Raw genomic sequence first — 22,839 nt, 5'->3', positions numbered from 1 at the left:
AAAGCAAAGGTTGTGGGAAGTGACCCAGCCAATGTGGTATAAGAGCTTACAGTGAAAATTATAGAACACTGAAGAAGGAAATTGAAGGAAACCATAGAAGATGGAATCACATCCCATGTTCTTGCATAGGCAGAATTAATACTATCAAAGTGACCATACTTACAAAAGCAATATGCAGACTCAAGGCAATCCCCATCAAAATGCCATTCTTCACAGAATTGGAGAAAACAATTCTTAAATGCACAGGTAAAAATAGAAACCCAGAATAGCCAAAGCAATAATGAGCAAGAAAAGAGATGCAGGGGCATCACCATACCTAACCTGAGCTATAGGAGCAAAAACAGCATGGTATTGGCAAAAAGTAGACATGAAGATCAATGGAAAGGAACAGAAGGAGCAGAGACAAACCCACACACTCACAGCTACCTGATATTCATTAAGGGAGCCACAAAGACACTTGGGACAAAATACAACATTTTTAACAAATGGTGCTGGGAAAACTACACAGATACATGAGAAAGAAAGAAACTAGATTCAAATCTCTTACACTGCACAAAAGTCAAATCAAAATGGATGAAAGATCAGGAATAATCCAGAAAGATTGCAAGACTAAAAGAAAATATGAGGACACTTCATCATGAGGGTACTGGCAACAATTTCCTTAACAGACCTCCAAAATGCAAGACAGAAAACCAATGAATCAATGGTGGGATGCTGCCAGTTAAAATCCTGTGCACAGGAGGAGAAATGATGAAGGGAGTGAAGAAAGAGCCCATAGACTAGGGGAAGATCGTGGGGAGGCCCTCCTCCAACCGGGAATAAATATTCAGGATATGTAAGAGGCTCAAATACCTTAAACCAACACATAACAATAACCCAATCAACAAATAGGCAAAAAAACTAAACAGAAACTTCACCAAAGAAGAAACACAAATGGCCAATAAATATATTTTTTAAATTTCAAGATTCCTCATCATCAGAGAAATGCAAATCAAAACTACACTAAATTTCATCTCACTCCAGTCAGACAGCAAATGCCAAGATTAAAACAATAGTAAGTGTTGGCAAAGTTCAGGGGAAATGGGGGCGGTCTGTGTAACGCCTGGATGAGGGGAAGAATTTCTGTCAGAGGACCAAGGTGCCAGTGATCAATGAAATACTAATAAATTTATCTAATCAATAAACACAAGAGTCAATACTCTTTTCAAATGGAAGATCGGGCCATACCAAATCTGGCCTCCAAGAAGATAGGGAACCCCACCTTCACCTTCATTTATAGTAACACAAGTAAAGGAGCCCAGACTGGAAGGGGCTGCTTCTGTGAGGAACAGGATGTGGCAGAGTTAGGGAAGCCATTTGCTTGGGGAACTAGTATGTCCTCAGATGGTGAGCCGTTCCCATAGAGGGCCACCTACTCCCCAGTGGTCTGAAACAGCCTTTCACGATTGCCAGTTCCTGGGAGTCACACCTCTGTATCCCATGGCTCAGCCAAGTCTGATTCTGCTAAGCATGGATGGCTCCCCACAGAAATGTACACAAACATGTTGTTGGGGGGACTGCAAATGAGGTCAACCACTCTGGAAAGCAGCATGGAGAATTCTCAAAGAACCAGAATGGGACCACCACATGATCCAACTATCCTACTCCTTGGTATTTTGCCAAATATCTAAGATCAGCGTACTATAGGGGCATAGTCACCCTAAATGTTTAGAGCAGCACAGTTTACAATAGCTACATCATGGGATGAACCCAGGGGTCTCACAATAGACGAATGGATTAAGAAACTATGTTTCATATAAACAATGGAGTTATCCTCAACCACAAAGAAGAATGATGTTATGGCAACTGCTGGTAAATGGATGGGAATGGAGAACATCATGCTAAGTGAAATAAGCCAGACTCAGAACATCAAGGTTGGAATGTTTTCTCTCAAATCTGTAGGATAGAGTTAAATACAGGGAAAAAAGAGAGGAGGACTGTGTATAATGAAGATATAGGAGAGGTCGGTAGAATAGGAGGACATCAAGTGTCAGGGAGGAGGGAGGAAAGGAGGAGGGAATGCAGAAGGAATTCTTAAAAAATCTTGTTATGTGCAAATATAAACTCACCACAGGGAATTTCAAATTTATGTATGAATCAATAGAACCCATCAAAAATCAATAAAGAGATAAGGAAAATGAAATCTGGTTGAGATGCAGAAGGAGGAGGTGTGGGGTGAGGAAGGAGGGAAATGGCAGATGCAGAACTGAAACCACCTCACATGCGTGTCTGTTTTGTCAGGATGAACCAACTATCATGGATAACTAATCCTCTGAAGAAAAGAAAACGATTTTTAACGAGTGGTCATGGCAGGAAATGACCAGCTCCTCCCCAACACTGAGTAGCCTCAGGAGCCCTCCTCTTCCCTCTGCTGAGGGACTCTTAGTGAGTGAGGCCAAAGCCAGCTAACCCTGGGTCTCAGGGTCAGGAGGCTCAGGAACATCCTCCTTCTCCTAGGACTACCAGATAGACAGTTGGGGAGGCCCAGGAAACCACCAGGGGCCAGTGGACCACCACAGGCCCAGGAGAAGGAGGCCCGTCCAGTTCCTCCTGAGGAGCATCATGAGCAACTCCTCACCTTCGCTGCCTGTGCTCCCTGGTTTCTGCTTCACACTCTTGAAGGAAATTGCTCGTCACTCCATCACAGTCACTTCCTCTTGCAACAAGAGAGGCAGGGTGTCAGTTCTCTCCACAGAGCAGAGTCTGGCATCTCCCCGGCACAGACGCTGGGACAGAGCAGGTCATTTGGGCTCCATGATGTCTGTGCCTGCTTCCTGGTTCCAGCATCCTTGTGTCCTGCTGCTGACCCTCCTGCTGGGACTCGCAGGTGAGTGAGCACTGTCTGGGGAGAATCCTCTGTCCTAGGCCCTGTTCTGCCCTTGAACTCCCAGGGACTCAGGAGAAACCCAGGCTCTGCCATGGAAGGCAAGGGCAGGGCGTAATGTGGAGCACAGACCAAGGGTCCTGAACATTGTCTCAGGATACATGCCCTGCAGCTGGGGCCAGAGGCATCACATCAGCTGATGCTCCAAACAGCAGCCACAAGAATTATGTGCATATTATAATACTTCAGCTCACAAAATGATTTTACAGAAGGATCAATGTTTGTATCCTGATAACTCCGGAGATTCTGGGAATGCCAAGAAGTGAGTAAACCTAATCAAGGTCATAGAGGGAGCAAACTCTCTCTCTCTCTCTCTCTCTCTCTCTCTCTCTCTCTCTCTCTCTCTCTCTCTCTCTCATAGTCTTCCCTTGAGGTACATGGCTTGGTTCCATCTTGCCTTCCCCACCATGATTTCCTGCCTCCCACAGGCCCAATGCCCATGGGGCCAACCAATGCTGGACTAAAACCTCTAAAACTCTGAGCTGTCAGCATCCTTTTCTCTTCATAAGTGGATTTATCTCAGGTATTTCTTACAGTAATGAAAAACTGACTGACAGAAGCTTTGATGATGTCCACACCCTCATCTCCATCACAGATGCCAGTGGAAGGCTTCAGGTCTCAGGAAATATACTGAGTAAAACTTAGAATATCTTCAACATTCACCGTGGACCAGACACTCTTGGAAGACTGTACAACTCTTATCTCATGTGACCATGATGCCCAAAGCAGACACTCTGGCCACCCCACCTTACAGATGAGGAAACAGAATCAGCAAGAGCACCAGGGTCGTTTAATGGCAGTGCTAGTTCTATGGTTTGAATGCAGGTGGTCAGATGGGAGCTCCTGGTTCAACCACTCCTCTTCTCAAACATTGGGGCCCTGACCCTATGTGTGGCCAGACATTATTTTAATGGCATGTTGTACAAACCATGGGGCAGGTGGAATCATTTTGCTTCTAAATCCCTGAGGCATCTTATGGTCATCGTGATTGATCTAGAGACATCAAGAGGAAATTTATTTTGTCTCCTTCTTGGTGTGGTTTTTTTGTTTTGTTTTTTTTTGTTTTGTTTTTTGGGTTTTTTGTTTGTTTGTTTGTTTTTTGAAGGCAATAAGAAGGATACATTTTGGTTTTAAGAGGTATGTGAAATTAGTGAATGAGGAATGAGTTGCCTGACTTATGAGCTTTCTACAGCTCTGACAATGAGTATAGAGAATGGTGGAGTAAGGGGAAGAGGATGTGTGGTTTTCTTCTCCACTGGGCTTCTGCTTCCTGCCTATACTTAGCAAATAGTTCCTGTTTTGCCAAGTACTCTGTGTGGGAAATCAAGTTGTGGCAATTTCTACCAAATATCTCCACTTCAACTAGACTTCTGCAATACAGGGAGTTGCGGACTGAGCAATTCACACATTAGGCACACATTGACTGGACGCCTTCTGTGTGATGGGAACTGTCACAGGAACTTGCGGTGCTTTGGGTATGAAAGATGAAAAGTAGTGGCCCTCTGTTAAGATCATTGTAGGGACATGGACAGTAGCCAACACACAACCAAGAGGTGAATCACATCACATAATCAACAGTGACCAGTGTGAAGTGGAAACCATCAGCTGGATAAGGGAGCTGGAGAACCTGAGGAGGGAGGTTCTGATAATGGGGTGTCTGGGTGGGCCTCCCTGAGAAGGGGATCTGAGAACAGATGAAGGGGAGGTACAGGAGTAGCCGTGAGGTCCTCTGGCAGCAGGACTTCAGGACAGGGACTCTGCGTGTGCAAAGGCTGTGACAGCGGCTGTCCCTGCTATGTTCAGGGGTGTTTCTCTCACTGTGATGGACATGGGAGCCACTTCCAGGCTTGGAACAGAGAGGTGACCTGCCCTGAGCTCAGGAGACTGCCTGGGCATTGGCAAGGGGTGTTTTCCTTGGTTCCCATGGTTCAAAGGGAGATTTTGGTTAAGGGTGGAAGGCAGGCAGGTCCCATGGAGTCCAGGGTGCCTAATGGGTGGCTGTGCCTTTCCTACTGTCCCCAGACTCCATTACTGCTCACTAGGTTAGTCCTGAGGGTTCCAGGCAGACAAGGGGCCAGGAGGGAGGTGACCCCTCGGATACCCAGGCTTCGTCTAAGGGGTGAAGCACGGGGAAGGCATGACATCCTGCAGGTGGGACACTCCAGGGATCTGGGTGTGCTCTGTCCTGTCCTGATGATGCTGTGGTAGCTTGGAGAGCCACTTGAGATGATCAGTGTCTACTTGCTCTGGCTAGTCTTTCCAGAACTATGTTGAGTAGAAGTGGTAAACAGGGCATCCCAGTCTTAATCCAGTTTTTAGAGGGAATGCTTTCCATTTTTCTCTATATAAAATGTTGTTGGCTTTGGGGTTAGCGTATACATCTTTTACAATGTTCAGGTATGCTCCTACTATCACTAGTTTTTCTAGTTTTTTTGAGCATCAGTGAATGCTGAATTTTGTCAAAGTCTTTTTCTGCATGTATTGAGATAACTGTGGTTTTTCAGTCTATTGAAATGATGAATTACATGTATTGATTACCATATATTGAAGAAATTTGCTTCCCCAAGATGAACCCTACTTGATTATGGTGCACTATTTTTTCAATATGTTTTTTAATGTGATTTTCCAGGATTTTATTAAGAAATTTGGCATCTATTTTCATGAGGGATACTGGCCTGAAGTTTTCTTTCCTTGATGTGTCTTTGTCTGGTTTTGGTGTCAGGTTGACACTAGCTTCATGGAATGAGTTTGGAAGGGTTCCTTCTTTTCTATTTCATGGAATAATTTCAGGAGGGTTGGCATTAGTTTTTCTTTGAAGATCTGGTAGATCTTGGCTGAAAATTCATCTGGTCCTGGACTTGCCTTTTTTGGTAGGCTTTAGATGACATCTTCAATTTCCTTGCTTAACCAGATATGTTTAAATTTTCTATGTCCTCCTGATTAATTTGCATAGGTCATATGTCTGTAGAAATTTGCCAATGTTGTCAAGATTTCTATTTGAGTATAAATTTTCAAAACAGTTTCTGAATATCTTTTGTATTTTAATTGTGCCTGTGGTGATAGTTTTCTCCCATCACGAAGTTTAGTTATTTGAGTTTTCTCTTTGTCTTTGTTAGCTTGGATAATGGTTTATCCCTTACATTTTTTTTTTCAAATAACCAACATTGTGTTTCATTGATATTTTTGGTTTATTTCAATTTTATCGATTTCAGCTATGATATTAAATATGTGCTATCTCTTACTGCTTTTGGTGTTCATTTGTTCTTGCTTTTCTGTGATTTTGAGAATAATCATAGGTTATATATTTTGTGACTTTCCTTTCTTTTAAACATTACTACTTCGTGTACATGTACGACTGCAGGACTGATGTGATCCTGTAATATGTATAATCACAAAAGTCAGAGAGTACACTCTATTTATACATGATCTATCGAATTGTATAAATGCATCCTACTCTCATGTGCAACTAACTTGAACAAATAAAATTACAAAATTAAAAGAAAAACAATGAACTCAATGCAGTTAAGTTCCTCTTAGAACTGGCTTCATAGCATCCCAGATATTTTGATATGTTGTATCCCTACTCTCATTTATCTCTAAGTATTTTTTTTATTGCATCCCTGATTTCTTCTTCTACCCATTGGTAACTCAATAGCCTCTTATTTAGTCACCAGGTGTTACAGTAGCTTCTCTTTTTTATTTTGCATTGATTTCCTATTTCTTTCCCTTATTCTGTGGTCAGCTGTGGGGTACTAGAGTGTAGGAAATGCGGTAGTTTTTGATCCCTTTGAGCAGTACAAACTCAAATCCCATCTCACAATCCCATCATTTCACCTCCCAACTTCCTCGTAAGGTCTCATGTGAGCTTGTGAGGGACACCTCTTGTCTGAACCATAACAATAGGTATGCAGGTACCTCTGCAGTTCTCCACAGCACACTGACTTTATTATTTAAGATAAATGCCAAGAGTTGACCACACAGCAGTTCTATTTTCAGCTTCCTGAGAAGCCTCCTCACTGATTTCCATAGGGGGTTCACTAAGGGACAGTTTCTCTAACAGTGAGTGAGAGTTCCCTTTTCCCACTTCCTCACCACCATCTAGAGTCTGTATTCTTGATGACTGCCATTCTGATGGGACTGAGATGGAATCAGAATCGGGTGGAAACTGTAGGCAGGTGTGGACTGGTTGAAGGAAGCAGGTCACTGAGGCCTGTCCCTGAGGATGGCATTGTGTCCCTGGATACTCGGGGACTCACTGTTCCCAACACCACCACCTCTCTTCCATCTCTCTCTCTCTCACTCCTTCTCCCTCTCTCACCCTTCCCTGTTTCTCTCTCTGTGTCCCTCTTTTCCTCTCTCTCTGGTTCCCAGTGCTGAGTGTCATGAGTTGAGCAGCTGTCCACCACAAGCCCTCCTTGGTGCCAGCTGACAGTGGACTGACCTCTGAAATGTGATCCCAGAACAAGCTTTCCTTCTCTAAGTTGTTCTTGTCAGGTGTTTGATCACAGCAATGCAAAGTTGACTAACGAAGAGGGACTGAGATAGTCATCCAGTGGAGCGATAGTGATCTCAACAGTGTCTTTAAATTCTTTATTTGTGACCATTTAATTTTAAGGGAGAGACTCTTCGCCCGTAGAAGATAGCAGCACTTCAAAGTCCAAGCATGTTACCCAGCACTGGCTGTGCACAGGAATCACATGAGAAACAGAAGAGAAAAAAATGCCCAGATCCGGATTCCTCCCAGAAATTTTGCTTTAATGCTTTAGATGCTTTGAGGCATCTAAGTCTTTACTTACTCCAAAATATTCTAACACAGCCAGGGCTGAAATTCCCTGAGCTAGTTGTCCTGAAGACACATAAGGAAAGTTCAGGTTTTTCTTCTGGCAATGGAAGAGAGAATGGGAGCCCTTCAGGGTGTGGATACTTCGGAACAGCATGTACTGGGCTCAGCTCTCTGGGGCCCCTGGCAGGTCTCTCCCAGCAGAGCCGCTCAGCTCCAGAGTCAGCCCGGGACCCCCATCTGATACGTGTCTGCCTCTGAACAGGAGCTGGAGCCAGTCAGTCTTGTCTCTTTAGCACACAGCTCTCCCTGCCATGAGGATCCAGAGTGTTTCTCAGGAATCTGTCCCTTAACCCTTCACAGAGCCCCACTTTCAGGAAACAGCTTCTCTAGAGGAGACACTTGTGATGCTGTTTGTGGTGCGAGAAGCACTTGGCCACTTTCCTTACAGTGGGGATTATTAAGAAAACAACAGTATGTGGGGGTTTCAGTCACATTCAGCATGGATGAAGGAAGGGCTAACTGTCTGAGGACAGTGTGGATGATAAATCTATGAATTACTAATGAACTTTTCTAATCAATAAACAGAAGAGTCAATACTCTTTTTAAATGGAAGGGAGTGTAGCAGATCGGGCCATAATAGATCTGGCCTCCAAAAAGATGGAGGACTGCACCTTCACTTTTATTTATAATCAAACAGGTAAAGAGGCCTTGACTGGCAGGGGCTCCTTCTGTGAGGAGCAGGTTGGGGTGGAGTTAGGGAAGCCATTTGCCTGGGGAACTAGCGTATCCCCAGACGGTGTGCCACTGCACACAGGGCCACTTACTCCTAGGCTATGTGAAAGTCTCCCATGACCACAAGTTTCTGGGAGTCAGACCTCTGTATCCCATGGTGCAGCCAAGTCTGATCCTGCTAGGCATGGATGGCTCCCCACATATTCCCCTTTTTATATTTTTTTAAAATGCAAATGATAGGCAGTTATTTTGAGGTTCTGGATCCTGGTTCTGAGAGCTGCTTCAAGTTCCTGGATCATGGCAACCTATTATCATGATTCAAAAAAGAATTAGTAGCAAACAGATCATTCCAATAATAACCATTCAATTTAGGAAGTATTTGATCAACTAGAATTACAGAATCCATGAGATCAATTTTGCTCTTGAATATCCTGGATATGGCAATGCAATTATATAAGATCCAGGTTATTATTATTATTGTGTCCAATGTTCATTAGATGATTCTTAATTATTTCTTAGTCCCATTGGGAAGTATGATATTTAGTTGTAGCAACATAGACATGTTAGAGTTATTATGGCATTGAAGCCCTTGTTTAAACTGGAGAGCAAAAAGTTCATCACTGATATTTCTAATAGTAACTATTAAACCATTTAATTTGATCTCAATCATTTTATTAATACTTATCTTTCAGAGGCCATAGCATCTTAACAGAAGGAATGATGCCCCTAGATATAACGAACATGGGAACAGATAGAAACCTAAAAGAATACTTTAAAATATAAAGGACCAAAATTGTCATCAAATGTAAAATAACTATTACAATATAAATGTGAATTATTCATCTGTCTAGTGTAATATCAGCTGGTTTTTTTGGATTCTAATTTGGTCCTATTAGATGGTCACCAGCAGTGTAAAATTAATATCTAAACAATAGGGAATAGTCCTAATTGAAAGCACCCAGAAACCACTCCAGACATGGGAATTCATACAAGAGATTTTATTAAGCAGACAGGAGAGTGTCTGCCCTCAGGGTGAGAGAGAGAGAGAGAAAATGAGAGGGTGGGGGAGGGAGAGGGAAAGAGAGTGAGAGCAAGGAGGAGAGAAAGAAAATGGTTGGGGAGTTATCCTTAAGTAGTGGAATTTTGCAGGCTAATAACAACAGACCAATAACTGACTAGGAAGTTCCCATGCTAACAATCTGGATCAATGACTGCCAAGAATGTTCACAGACTGATGAGCAGACCACTGGCTGGCTAGGATGTTCGCAGACTGACCATCTGGGTTGTAAAATGGTGTGGGGGAGGGCAGAATACTGGTGGCAGCAAAATAGCAGATCTGATACCAATATTTCTCCCTTTTTGTTTTTTTAGATACCAGTGGTGGGACAATGATCTTTCTTCTGTAGCTTCTTCCTGCTAGTTAGGGGCAAAGAGTCTCATTCCTGTTAAAAAAAAAAAAAAAAAAAAAAAAGGAGGGGGGATATAGGAGGGCTTTAGGTGGGAGCAGAGTTTTTGGAGCCTCCTCTAGAGGTCTCATTAATCTCCCTGATCAAGAGGTCAAGTGACCCAGAGTTGCAAAGTTCCTTAGAGAAACTCCCCTGTTCCCTGGGTTCAGGCTGATTCAGAGGGCAAGAGCAAAATACTGGTTTTCTTGGTCCTTTTGTGTTAATCTTGATCTTAAACTTGATCTTAAACACCCAGGAAGCCAGTCTCACCAATCATAAAGTGAGAGTATTGCACTTTAATGTTTTTGACTTTACAGTTATTTACCCTCTTTTATTTAATTAGGGTCTATATTATATTATCTGTCCTATAGGTGATGGCTTGTTATCTCAAATTAATTTAGGTTGTTTGTTCTTGAAGCAGTACTTCTGCAAAACATTAATCAAGCAACAGTTATAGAGTTTATGAGGAAAATACAAAATGGTATTAACAACAGTAAGACATTTAGTTTGTGTAATCACTATCTTGAATTTTGACTGAGATATACATTACATCCCCTGTTTGAGATCACAGCAATTTTACCACAACAACAACAAAAAATTTTATAGACATCAACATTTTATTAATTTGACCACCTGGAGACTTGTGAGGTAAGTGATTTTAAAGACATTTTACCTTCATTTGAACCTTTTTAAATCACGTGAATTAAAGGTATCTGGATCCATTTTTTAAATTTGAATTTTATGAGTGCTCATTATTTATGTCAATTTTGTTATTATAGACATACATAGACAACATGACATTAGACCACATGATATACACATAAAACAAAAGCAAAATCCTTGTAGCCTTTTCCAGGTGAATCCCCATTGCAACAGATATTTAAAATTAACTCTAGAGTTGAATAAAAATAGAACTGATCAAAAAAGGGGCTGGGGAGATAGCTCAGTCGGTAGAGTGCTTGCCTTGCAAGCACAAGGCCCTGGGTTCGATCCCCAGCACAAAAAAAAAAAAAAAAAAAAAAAAAAGAACTGATCAAAAAAGCATTAACCTAGGTATGTAGGATCAAAATCATGAGCTCAAAAAATATAGCATTTAAGAAAAACAAAACAAAACAAGAGTCCTAGAAGAAAACATGATAATGGCCATTAATAATTTTAGTAAAATATTATGAGGAAGCCAGAAAGAGAAAGACAGAGAGGGGAGGGAGAGGGAGATGGAAAGGGGGAAGGACAGAGAGAGAGAAAAAGAAAGCCTTAGAACCATTTTTCTGTGTTGCAGCCTAGGAGAAGTTCAAAATGGACACTTTTGTTCCTTCAGTCTCAGGTTGTTCCCTTGCTGAGTCTTCTGCAGTCTACATTCCAATGTAGGCTTCAGCAAGCCTGGGCAGGGGAAATTGCCTAGGATTTTTTAACTCTTTTTCCTGGTTGGTGATCAGGTCATGTTTGGATGCAGAAAATTATGTAACTATCTCCCACTACTTTCGAAGAATGGGGCTGCTAGATAGTACTCCTTACTGCGACATGCCACTGGCTGTTGGGCTGGTTAGGGTTACTCCCTCCACACCAGCCACCTCAAATGGGGGGCTAGAATATGTGTGTGGGACCTCATGGCAGGAGAAGTGGGTGGACTGGGCAGGGGAACAGAAGCAGAAACAGAAGGGGGTAAAGGAGATGGGGGAGCAGGAACCGGAGGGGCCTCTGCCTCAGGGGACCGGTATGGGAGTGGTTTGTCAACCGAGTCAAAATTGGAGGAGGAGGGTTTTCAAGATGGCGGACTAGAGGGTGGCTGCATTTCACGTTGCTCCAGAATGCAAGATTCAAAAGAGGAGATACTGAGAGGCTTGGGACCAACTCAAAGCCACCGGGTGAATCTCTCCCATTGGGGAGGTGTCCCGGATGGGGCGGTAGCCCCGGAATGCAGGGAACTTTGTGAAGTAGAGTTGCTCGGCGAGACGCCCCTCCCCCCACAGGAGCGGTAAACACGGACAACTGGGATCATCATAGAGGAGGCGGCTCAGCACAGCGCTTGGACTCGGAGCAACCACCGGGGCTCCGGGCGGCTGCCTGAGGAGGAGCTGTGTGGCGAGCTGTTTGGACTCAGAACGACTGCTCCAGAACACCACGGGGTTGCCCGGAGGAAGAGGAGCGTGGTGGGTCGCTTGCTCTAGGAGTGACTGCATCAGAGCCACAGGCGGTTGCCAGAGGAGGAGGCAAGTGGTGAGTTGATTGGACTAAAAGCGACTGCTATTGGACACCGGTGCCCTGCCTGGAGGAGGAGCACGGTGGGTCACTTGGTCTCGGAGCCACCGCTCCTGAACACCCGGGGGGCTACCCCGAGGAGGAGGAGGAGGAACAGGGCGGGTCACTTGGACTCGGAGTGACTGCCTAGGGCTACGGGCGGTTGGCGGGAGGAGGAGACGCGAAGTGAGTTGCTTGGACTCCTAGTGACTGCGTCAGAAACCGGGCCGCTGTTCGGAGGAGGAGGTGTGTGGCGGGTCTCTGGGTATCGGAGCTATTGTACGGGGCTCCAGGTGACGGCTCAGAGGAGGGGCTGCATAGCCGGGCGATTAGGTGCAGAGCAGGGTCCCAGGAGCTAGGTGGCTTCTTGCTGGAAGAGCCGCACAGAGACACGCCTAGGGGCAGAGTGAAGTTTCCAGGACTGCGGGCAGATTCTCTGAGGAGAGGCAGCCTAAGGAGACTCGCCTGCGAAGGGTGAGGCTCCCAGGCCCAGGAGGTAGGTCAGGGCCCCTGGGAACGTTGCAGAGGAAGACAGCCCAGCCCAGGCGGTAGTTGTAGATTGAGGGGAACCTCTAGGAAGGCAACTGACCAGTGAGACGTCCCCACTGAGTGAGTCTTCCCTGCTGGGGGAGGTTTTCCCATAGGGACGGTAAAACCAGAGACACAGGCACAAACAGGCCTTGCCTCAGCCCACAGCCTAGTTCCCCATTGGATGACCATTGGTCAATAAGTGGAGGCACCTCTGCCCACTAGCAGGGAATATACGCCACCTGAGGGCCACCACCCCTAGAGAGGCAGCTTCTTCGTGGAGCTCTGCATTATCAACTTCCTCCAAGACTTCAGGCTACTGAAGGATAAGAGGGGATATACTAGCAATCTTCAGGGACATTATAAGTCGATAGAAGAAATCTGCAATATCTTAATGACCCACTGATTCCTGAACAATATGAGAAAACAAGGGAAGAAAATGCCCCAAACAAATCTAGATGTTACATCAATAAAATCCAACGACAGCATGGCAGAAGAAATGACAGAAAGGGAGTTCAGAATGTACATAATTAAAATGATTAGGGAAGCAAACGATGAGATGAAAGAGCAAATGCAGGCATTGAATGATCGCACCAATCGACAGTTAACAGAGCAAATTCAGGAAGCAAAAGATCATTTCAATAAAGAGTTAGAGATATTGAAAAAAAACCAAACAGAAATCCTTGAAATGAAGGAAACAATAAACCAAATTAAGAACTCCATAGAAAGCATAACCAATAGGATAGAACACCTGGAAGACAGAACTTCAGATATTGAAGACAAAATATTTAACCTTGAAAACAAAGTTGAACAAACAGAGAAGATGGTAAGAAATCATGAACAGAATCTCCAAGTACTATGGGATATCATGAAAAGGCCAAATTTGAGAATTATTGGGATTGAGGAAGGCTTAGAGAAACAAACCAAAGGAATGAACAATCTATTCAATGAAATAATATCAGAAAATTTCCCAAATCTGAAGAATGAAATGGAAAATCAAGTCTAAGAGGCTTATAGGACTCCAAATACACAAAATTACAACAGACCCACACCAAGGCACATTATAATGAAAATACCTAACATACAAAATAAAGACAGAATTTTAAAGGCTGTGAGAGAAAAGAACCAAATTACATTCAGGGGGAAGCCAATACGGATATCAGCAGATTTTTCAATCCAGACCCTAAAAGCTAGAAGGGCCTGGAACAACATTTTTCAAGCTCTGAAAGAAAATGGATGCCAACCAAGAATCTTATACCCAGCAAAACTTACCTTCAAATTTGACGATGAAATAAAATCATTCCATGATAAACAAAAGCTAAAAGAATTTACAAAAAGAAAGCCAGTATTACAGAACATTCTCAGCAAAATATTTCATGAGGAAGAGATAAAAAACAAAGAAGCAAATCAGCAAAGGGAGGAATTATCCTAAAGGAACTGTCAAATAAAGGAGGAACCAAGATGTGTCAAAAATTTTAAATATGAACCAAATGACTGGGAATACAAATCATATCTCAATAATAACCCTGAATGTTAATGGCCTGAATTCATCAATCAAAAGACATAGACTGGCAGATTGGATTAAAAAGAAAGATCCAACAATATGTTGCCTGCAAGAGACTCACCTCATAGAAAGAGATACCCATAGACTAAAGGTGAAAGGATGGGGAAAAACATACCATGCACATGGATTCAGCAAAAAAGCTGGAGTATCCATCCTCATTTCAGATAATGTGGACTTCAAGCCAATGTTAGTCAGAAGGGATAAAGAAGGACATTTCATACTGCTTAAGGGAACCATAAATCAGCAACATATAACAATCATAAACATCTATGCCCCAAACAGTGGCTCATCCGTGTATGTTAAACAAATCCTTCTCAATTTTAGAAACCAAATAGACCATAACACAATAATACTAGGTGATTTTAGCACCCCTCTCTCACCACTGGACAGATCTTCCAAACAAAAATTGAACAAAGAAACCATAGATCTCAATAACACAATCAATAATTTAGACTTAACAGACATTTATAGAATATACCATCCAACCAAGAGCGAATACACTTTCTTCTCAGCAGCACATGGATCCTTCTCTAAAATAGACCATATATTATGCCGCAAAGCTAATGTCAGCAAATACAAGAAGATAGAGACACTACCTTGTATTCTATCAGATCATAATGGATTGAAGTTACAAATTAATGAAAGAGTAAAAAACAGAAACTACTCCAACACCTAGAGATTAAACAATATGCTACTATATGATGAATGGATAACAGAAGATATTAGGAAGGAAATTAAAAAATTCTTAGAGGTAAATGAGAACAAAGAAACATCATATCAAAATCTCTGGGACACTATGAAAGCAGTACTTAGAGGAAGATTTATTTCATGGAGCGCATTTAATAAAAGAAGTAAAACTCAAAAAATAAATGACCTAACACTACAGCTCAAAGCCCTAGAAAAAGAAGAACAAACCAACACCAAAAGTAGTAGAAGACAGGAAATAGTTAAACTCAGAGCTGAAATCAATGAAATTGAAACAAAAGAAACAATATAAAAAATTGACAAAATAAATAGTTGGTTCTTCGAAAAAATAAACAAAATTGATAAACCTTTAGCCACACTAACAAAGAGAAGACGAGAGAAAACCCAAATCACTAAAATTCAGAATGAACAAGGAAATATCACAACAGACACGACTGAAATACAAAACATAATTAGAAGCTATTTTGAAAACCTATACTCCAACAAAATAGAAAATTTCGAAGACATCAACAGGTTTCTAGAGACATATGAATTGCCTAAACTGAACGAGGAGGACATTCACAATTTAAATACCAATTTCAAGTAATGAAATAGAAGAAATCATCAAAAGCCTACCAACAAAGAAAAGTCCAGGACCAGATGGGTTCTCAGCCGAGTTCTATAAAACCTTTAAAGAAGAGCTCATTCCAATACTTCTCAAAGTATTCCATAAAATAGAAGAGGAGGGAACTCTCCCAAACTCATTCTATGAAACCAATATTACCCTGATACCTAAACCAGACAGAGACACATCGAGGAAAGAAAATTTCAGACCAATATCCTTAATGAACAAATTCTCAACAAAATTTTAGCAAATCGCATACAAAAACATATTAAAAAGATAGTGCACCATGATCAAGTGGGTTTCATCCCAGGGATGCAAGGTTGGTTCAACATCAGGAAATCAATAAATGTAATTCACCATATCAATAGACTTAAAATCAAGAATCACACGATTATTTCGATAGATGCAGAAAAAGCATTTGATAAAATACAGCACCCCTTCATGCTCAAAACACTAGAAAAAATAGGGATAGTGGGAACATTCCTTAACATTGTAAAGGCCATCTACGCTAAGCCCATGGCTAATATCATTCTAAATGGTGAAAAACTGAAAGCATTCCCCCTAAAAACTGGAACAAGGCAGGGATGCCCTCTTTCACCACTTCTATTCAATATCGTCCTTGAAACTCTAGCCAGAGCAATTAGACAGACCAAAGAAATTAAAGGGATACGAATAGGAAAAGAAGAACTCAAACTATCCCTATTTGCTGATGATATGATGGTATACTTAGAGGAACCAGGAAATTCCACCAGAAAACTTTTAGATCTCATAAGTGAATTCAGTAAAGTAGCGGGATATAAGATCAATGCACATAAATCTAAGGCATTTTTATACATAAGCAATGAATCTTCAGAAAGAGAAATTAGGAAAACTACCCCATTCACAATAGCCTCAAAAAAATAAAATACTTGGGAATCAATCTCACAAAAGAAGTGAAAGACCTCTACAATGAGAACTACAGAACACTAAAGAAAGAAATTCAAGAAAAACTTAGAAGATGGAAAGATCTCCCATGTTCTTGGATAGGAAGAATTAATATTGTCAAAATGGCCATACTACCAAAAGTGCTATACAGATTCAATGCAATTCCAATTAAAATCCCAATGATGTACCTTACAGAAATAGAGCAAGAAATTATGAAATTCATCTGGAAGAATAAAAAACCCAGAATAGCTAAAGCAATCCTTGGCAGAAAGAGTGAAGCAGGGGGTATCGCAATACCAGATCTTCAACTCTACTACAAAGCAATAGTAACAAAAACGGCATGGTATTGGTACCAAAATAGAAAGGTGGATCAATGGTACAGAATAGAGGACATGGACACAAACCCAAATAAATACAATTTTCACATACTAGACAAAGGGGCCAAAAATATGCAATGGAGGAAAGATAGCCTCTTCAACAAATGGTGCTGGGAGAATTGGAAATCCATATGCAACAGAATGAAACTAAACCCATATCTCTCACCATGCACGAAACTAAACTCAAAATGGATTAAGGATCTCGGAATCAGACCAGAGACCTTGCATCTTATAGAAGAAAAAGTAGGTCCAGAGCTTCAACATGTCGGCTTAGGACCAGACTTCCTCAACAGGACTCCCATACCACAAGAAATAAAAGCAAGAATTAATAACTGGGATAGATTCAAACTAAAAAGTTTTCTCTCAGCAAAGGAAACTATCAGCAATGCGAAGAAAGAGCCTACAGGGTGTGAGAAAATCTTTGCCAATCATACTTCAGATAGAGCACTAATCTCCAGAATCTATAAAGAACTCAAAAAACTCTACACCAAGAATGCAAATAATCCAATCGACAAATGGGCTAAGGAAATTAATAGACACTTCACAGAAGAAGATCTACAAGCAATCAACAAACATGGAAAAATGTTCAACATCTCTAGTAATAAGAGAAATGCAAATCAAAACCACCCTAAGATTCCATCTCACCCCAATTAGAATGGCGATTATCAAGAATACAAGCAACAACAGGTGTTGGCGAGGATACATTGCTGGTGGGGCTGCAAATTAGTGCAGCCACTCTGGAAAGCAGTATGGAGACTCCTTAGAAAACTTGGAATGGAACCACCATTTGACCCAGCTATCCCACTCCTTGGCCTATACCCAAAGGACTTAAAATCAGCATATTACAGAGATACAGCCACATCAATGTTCATAGCTGCTCAGTTCACAATAGCCAGATTGTGGAACCAACCTAGATGTCCTTCAATTGATGAATGGATAAAGAAAATGTGGTATATATATACAATGGAATATTACTCAGCCATAAAGAATGATAAAATTATGGCATTTGCAGGCAAATGGATGAAACTGGAGAATATCATGCTAAGTGAGATAAGCCAATCTCAAAAAATCAAAGGAAGAATGATATCGCTAATAAGTGGATGATGACACATAATGGGGGGTGGGAGGGGTTAGTGTTGGGGTTGGAGTTGGGTTTAGGGAGGGGGACAGGAATGGAGGAAGGAAGGACTGTATAGAGGGAGGGGAGGGGTGGGAGGGGTGGGGGGAAGGGAAAAAAATAACAGAATGAATCAAACAACATTACCCTATGTAAATTTATGATTACACAAATGGTATGCCTTTACACCAGGTACAGGCAGAGAAACAACATGTATCCCATTTGTTTACAATTAAAAAAAAAGAAAGAATTTCCCAAATATTATATTAAAAAATTCTATAATAGATTATTAATTCAACTACTTCAATATTAAAACAGTATGAAAAAAAAAATAGAGGAGGAGGGATTAAGAGGAAAAGAAGAAGCCAAAAGGAGGTGTTTGTGTTTGCAGGAAGAGCAAAGATCAGGTTTAGTGTGCAAGAAAGAGAAAGTTTGAAGATAAGGAATCCCTTCTATCTGCCCACTCGCTCACAGAAGTTGTATGCCATTACATGGCCATTTTGGATTGAGTATCTAAAGGATAAGTTTTGGTGGTTTTAGGCCGGGGGTCAGGTAAAGGGCTTTAGATTGTCTAGTAGACACCCAGGGTTGAATCTGCCAGAACAGAGGACCCAGATCCCATGGTGGAGACTGATAGAGCCAAGTCAGTGTCCAAGGTATCGCAGACTAGTGGGCGGAGATGAGAAGGCAGCACAGTGATGGGGATTGTCCCCTGACCATCAGTGTGTGTCGGGCAAAAGCTGAGAGAGTTGAGGACCTGCCGTCAGCATGTTCAAGAGACAGAGCCAAGAGGATCCTCAACCCTGAGAGAGAATCTCCACCATGAAGATCAGGGACCCACCCGTTCAGATAAGGTCAACTAAGGGGGCCAACTCAACTACCACTGTAATAATCGTAACTGGGGGAACCCCCACTCCTGAACCTCCTCAAGGGCGCTGGACAATCAACAGTCATGTCTCGGGTCAGCAGAGAAGCGTTTAAGTCACCCTAGGGGAGAACTCACCAATCTGAAGCAGGTGTCTGGATGTGGAGGAGAGCGTCCGGGTGAATGGAAGGTGTGACCAGAGTCCCGGGATCTGTGGCAACAGATGGAATTCCACTCACCTAAGTGGCAGTAGAAGACCATCTGTGTCACGGCACCTATGAAAGCACCCAGAAACCACTCTGGATGTGGGAACTCATGCAAGGAGATTTTATTAAGCAGACAGGGAGAGTTCTGCCCCCAGGATGAAAGAAAGAAAGAGAAAATGAGAGAGAGAGAGGAAGAAGAAGGAGGAGGAGGAGGAGAAGGAGGAGGAGGAGGGGGAGGAGAGAGAAAATGGTGGGGGAGCTATTCTGAAATAGTGGAATTTCACAGGCTAATAACAACAGACCAGTGACTGACTAGAAAGTTCCCCGGGCGAACAATCTGGACCAATGACTGTCGAAATGTTCTCAGGCTGACAAGTTGACCAATGGCTGGCTAGAATGTTTGCAGACTGACTATCTGGATTGTAAAAAAGTGTGGGGGGACAGAATAGTGGTGGCAGTAAAATAGCAGATCTGATGCCAATACAAATTACATGGAGTTTCAGAAATCAGAATGATTGTATGTCTAATCTTATTCTGTATTCTGAAAATAGTTTTAAAGAACTCAATTATTTGCCTAGTTTCTTAGATCTTTCAGTGTTTTAAAAATTTAGATTAAACATGGTTGCTTGTAAATTCTTTTCAAGAAGAAGTAAAAGTGAAACATATTTAGTGGTAATGTTGCCCTGTTAGGCCTTTCTGGCTTTGAATCTTCTTGAAGAAGATATTTTGATATAACTGTCTTTTATCAATTTTTGAAGATCAATCCACATAGATATCACCATCTTTAGAAATTTGATGAAGTATTGGCAAGACATTTGTCTTTTTTTATCCTCTTAGGAAAGGTGCCAGATTCCATTGCAGAACAATTAAGGCAGGGAGATATTGATGGATATTTTATAGCAATAACTGACTTTTTATGAGATAGTCCTATTCTAATAACTGTTTGAACATACAACCTTAACTTCCAAGGACCAGTATATTATGCAGTGTTTTCCTCAAAGGTTACATCTAGACAGCCAGAGAGTCTATCATGAGACCAGCATATAGACAAGTTTCCACTGTAGCCAGTAGAGTTAATTCCAGTCCCATGGATGGGTGTAATGTGGGCATCTGTAAAACCTCCCATCATATGAATGTCATCAGTAAATACTGGGATTGATTCTCCAGTTCACATCACTGGGTGTATTAAAGGTGGATCTGGGAAACGGGCCCACCAGATTTCCCATATATTTCAGTTACCTGAGAGTTCAATAGAGCTAGCATGCAAATATTGTGGTTGGAGATCTAAGATCTCCTTATTGTAAAATCTGGTGCATCCTATTTCTTCATGTGTCATTCAGCAGCAGTGAGACTTCTAATACCATAATTTTTAGAAAATTTTTTGAAATTAAGTGGGTTTATATAGGGTTCTGTTTCCCCCTTTTTAATTTTTAAAAGTGTAGAAATAGATTGATATAAACTGGACCATAATTAACCTTAAATGGTAAACAATGGACTAGGATTGTACAAGTATTCCAACCACAAGAAGTGACTTAATGAATATTTCTATTTGCCCAGGAAAATTAATAAAAGTTACCTGTTGTTAAAGTCAATGTTGTTGAGTTGAAAGGGACAATACAATCAAAGAAGTTCTAGCTTTTACCAAATATATGATTTGATTTTGTCTCTAGTAGTGGGCTGAGTTATAAAGTTATAAAATGGAGTCAGTATAGACATTCGAAATTAGTCTTATGACCTGTTCGTCCTATAGGTAATGATCTTTTTATTCTAAATTAACACAAGCTATTATATTAGAATTGGTTATATCTGTCAGGATGTTGATTCAATAAATTATTTAAAAAGTCTTAGAATTTATGTCATTGTTCTGGCAATCATATTTTAAGGGATTTATGCAAAGATAATCTATTCATAAAGATATAGTTTTATAAATATCTTTAATAACCCTGTTTTTAAAGTAGGAAAAATAACCCAAATGTCCAACATAGAGTTTTGGATAAATGAACTAAATGACAAATATCTGGCATTAAAAGTAATGTTGCAAAAGAATACTAATTATAAGCAATCTAAAACAATGTTACAAGCATTAAAATTAACAATATGATTCCATATGTACAAACTATGTTTATCTCTGAGCTTATGTATGGAAAGCAGTTTAGAAGTTTATTTAATAAATGTCAATAATAGTTGTTTATGGATGGTAAAAGCTCAAAAAAAAATTTTTATATGTACTTAATTTTTCTTAAGTGGGTTTCTGGAGAAAATTCAGGGAAGGTACCTTAATATTAAAACCATTTTTAGCCTCTTATCTGAACACTATTTCACAAAACCTCCATATATAAATCATTGGATTAATGTAAACTAATTAACATAATCCAATATCACATCTGAAACCTGAAACAGATAAGCCAAGAGAGCTCTATCCCCTCTTGGGGGATGGTGTCAAAATACTTCCATATCCCATCTTGTTAACCTTTAAATAAGCCAGTATCTCCTCAATGTCCTCTGGAAATACAGTTAAGTTTACTTCTTAGTGTGGAGAGTAACATAAAAGGTGTTTAACTTATATTTAGTCAATTTTAAAATATTAAATGACATAATTAAATTTTTAATTAATTTGTTATTGTTATATAAGTTTGTAAGAGACCATTATTGGAAAAGCTTTGATTTGGAGGGCATCAGCTTAGTAAAATGTACTTTCAATCCATATATTTTAAAGACTTCTTTATCTGGGAAACAAGGATGTAATGAACATAATAAATCAGTACTGATTACCATGGTTAATTAAAGTATAGTCATCGATGTTTTCATATTAATCAAATTTGGCTTGTAAAGAGAAATTTGAAATTTGGAATGCAAGGTGGTATTTTCAAATATCAGTTATTGTTTAACCAAATTGTATAAATTATAATGTCTTTGTAATTAGTTTTATTCAATAATTTATTCAACAGGCATAAGAAATTACTTTATTAGAATGAGAGATCAATGTTTTAAGTATTTCCCTTTTCTTCTGTCCTTTAGTTAGAAGGTCCACTTAATAGGGGTCTGTGAAACAATCTTATCTATGTTTGTAAATAGCCTTTGTGATAGAAACTTAGAATTTAAAGAATAAACAGCTTAAAATAACCTTATCTGATTGTGTTAATTATATACAGCCAATTTGACAACATGTAAACCTTTTGAAAATTACTTTGTACAAATTTTGTTTTAATTTACTCAAATATGTTGTAGTCTTTTACTTTAGTAGGTGAGAAAAAAAAATTTTAGACCCTTATATATCAAAATAATTAACCAAGAGGGTCCCACCAGGATGAACAGTGACCACCCTGTGTCTCCCTCCAGGAGCAGCTGAACCAGAGCTGCAGGTGATTCAGCCTGAGACGTCAGTGTCTGTCGCTGCTGGAGAGTCGGCCACTCTGCACTGCACTGTGACCACACTGCTCCCCGTGGGGCCCATCGTGTGGTTTAAGGGGTCAGGACCAGACCGGGAGACAATCTACGCGTTCAAAAGAGGCCACTTCCCCCGAGTCACAAATGTCTCAGATACCACACTGAGGGAAAACAGGGACTTTTCCATCCGCATCAGGAACGTCACCCCAGCAGATGCTGGCACCTACTACTGTGTGAAGTTCCAGAAAACCAGCAATGACCTCAAGGAAGTTAAGTCTGGACCAGGCACCGAGCTGTCTGTGGGAAGTGAGTACAGAGGACCTCCTTGTCCCTAGAGTGCGACTAGAAGCAGGGTTAACACCATTCATTCTGGGAGTCACACCAAGAAGCAGGAGCCAAACTGGGATGCTCATGTCATGGTCTGCTGTCACCTCTTCTACA

The 22,839-nt window shown here is 41.0% G+C and overlaps 1 protein-coding gene across 1 annotated transcript in view; it reads left to right on the top strand.

Annotated features, from left to right (window-relative positions):
* The first annotated feature begins 2,740 nt into the window (after nt 1-2,740).
* LOC124976288 (signal-regulatory protein beta-1-like) overlaps nt 2,741-22,839 on the top strand; it is a 33,514-nt gene continuing 13,415 nt past the window's right edge. Inside the window, exons 1-2 of the mRNA XM_047539239.1 lie at nt 2,741-2,866; nt 22,351-22,704. Coding sequence (XP_047395195.1) covers nt 2,794-2,866; nt 22,351-22,704 — 427 coding nt within the window. The 5' untranslated portion in view covers nt 2,741-2,793. The remainder of the gene's footprint in view (nt 2,867-22,350; nt 22,705-22,839) is intronic.

This window comes from Sciurus carolinensis, chromosome 2 (assembly GCF_902686445.1).
Source record: "Sciurus carolinensis chromosome 2, mSciCar1.2, whole genome shotgun sequence".
In the NCBI taxonomy this organism is placed as follows: domain Eukaryota; kingdom Metazoa; phylum Chordata; class Mammalia; order Rodentia; family Sciuridae; genus Sciurus; species Sciurus carolinensis.
The sequence above is the reverse complement of the archived record's forward strand: the minus strand, read 5'-3'. Positions and strand labels throughout refer to the sequence as shown.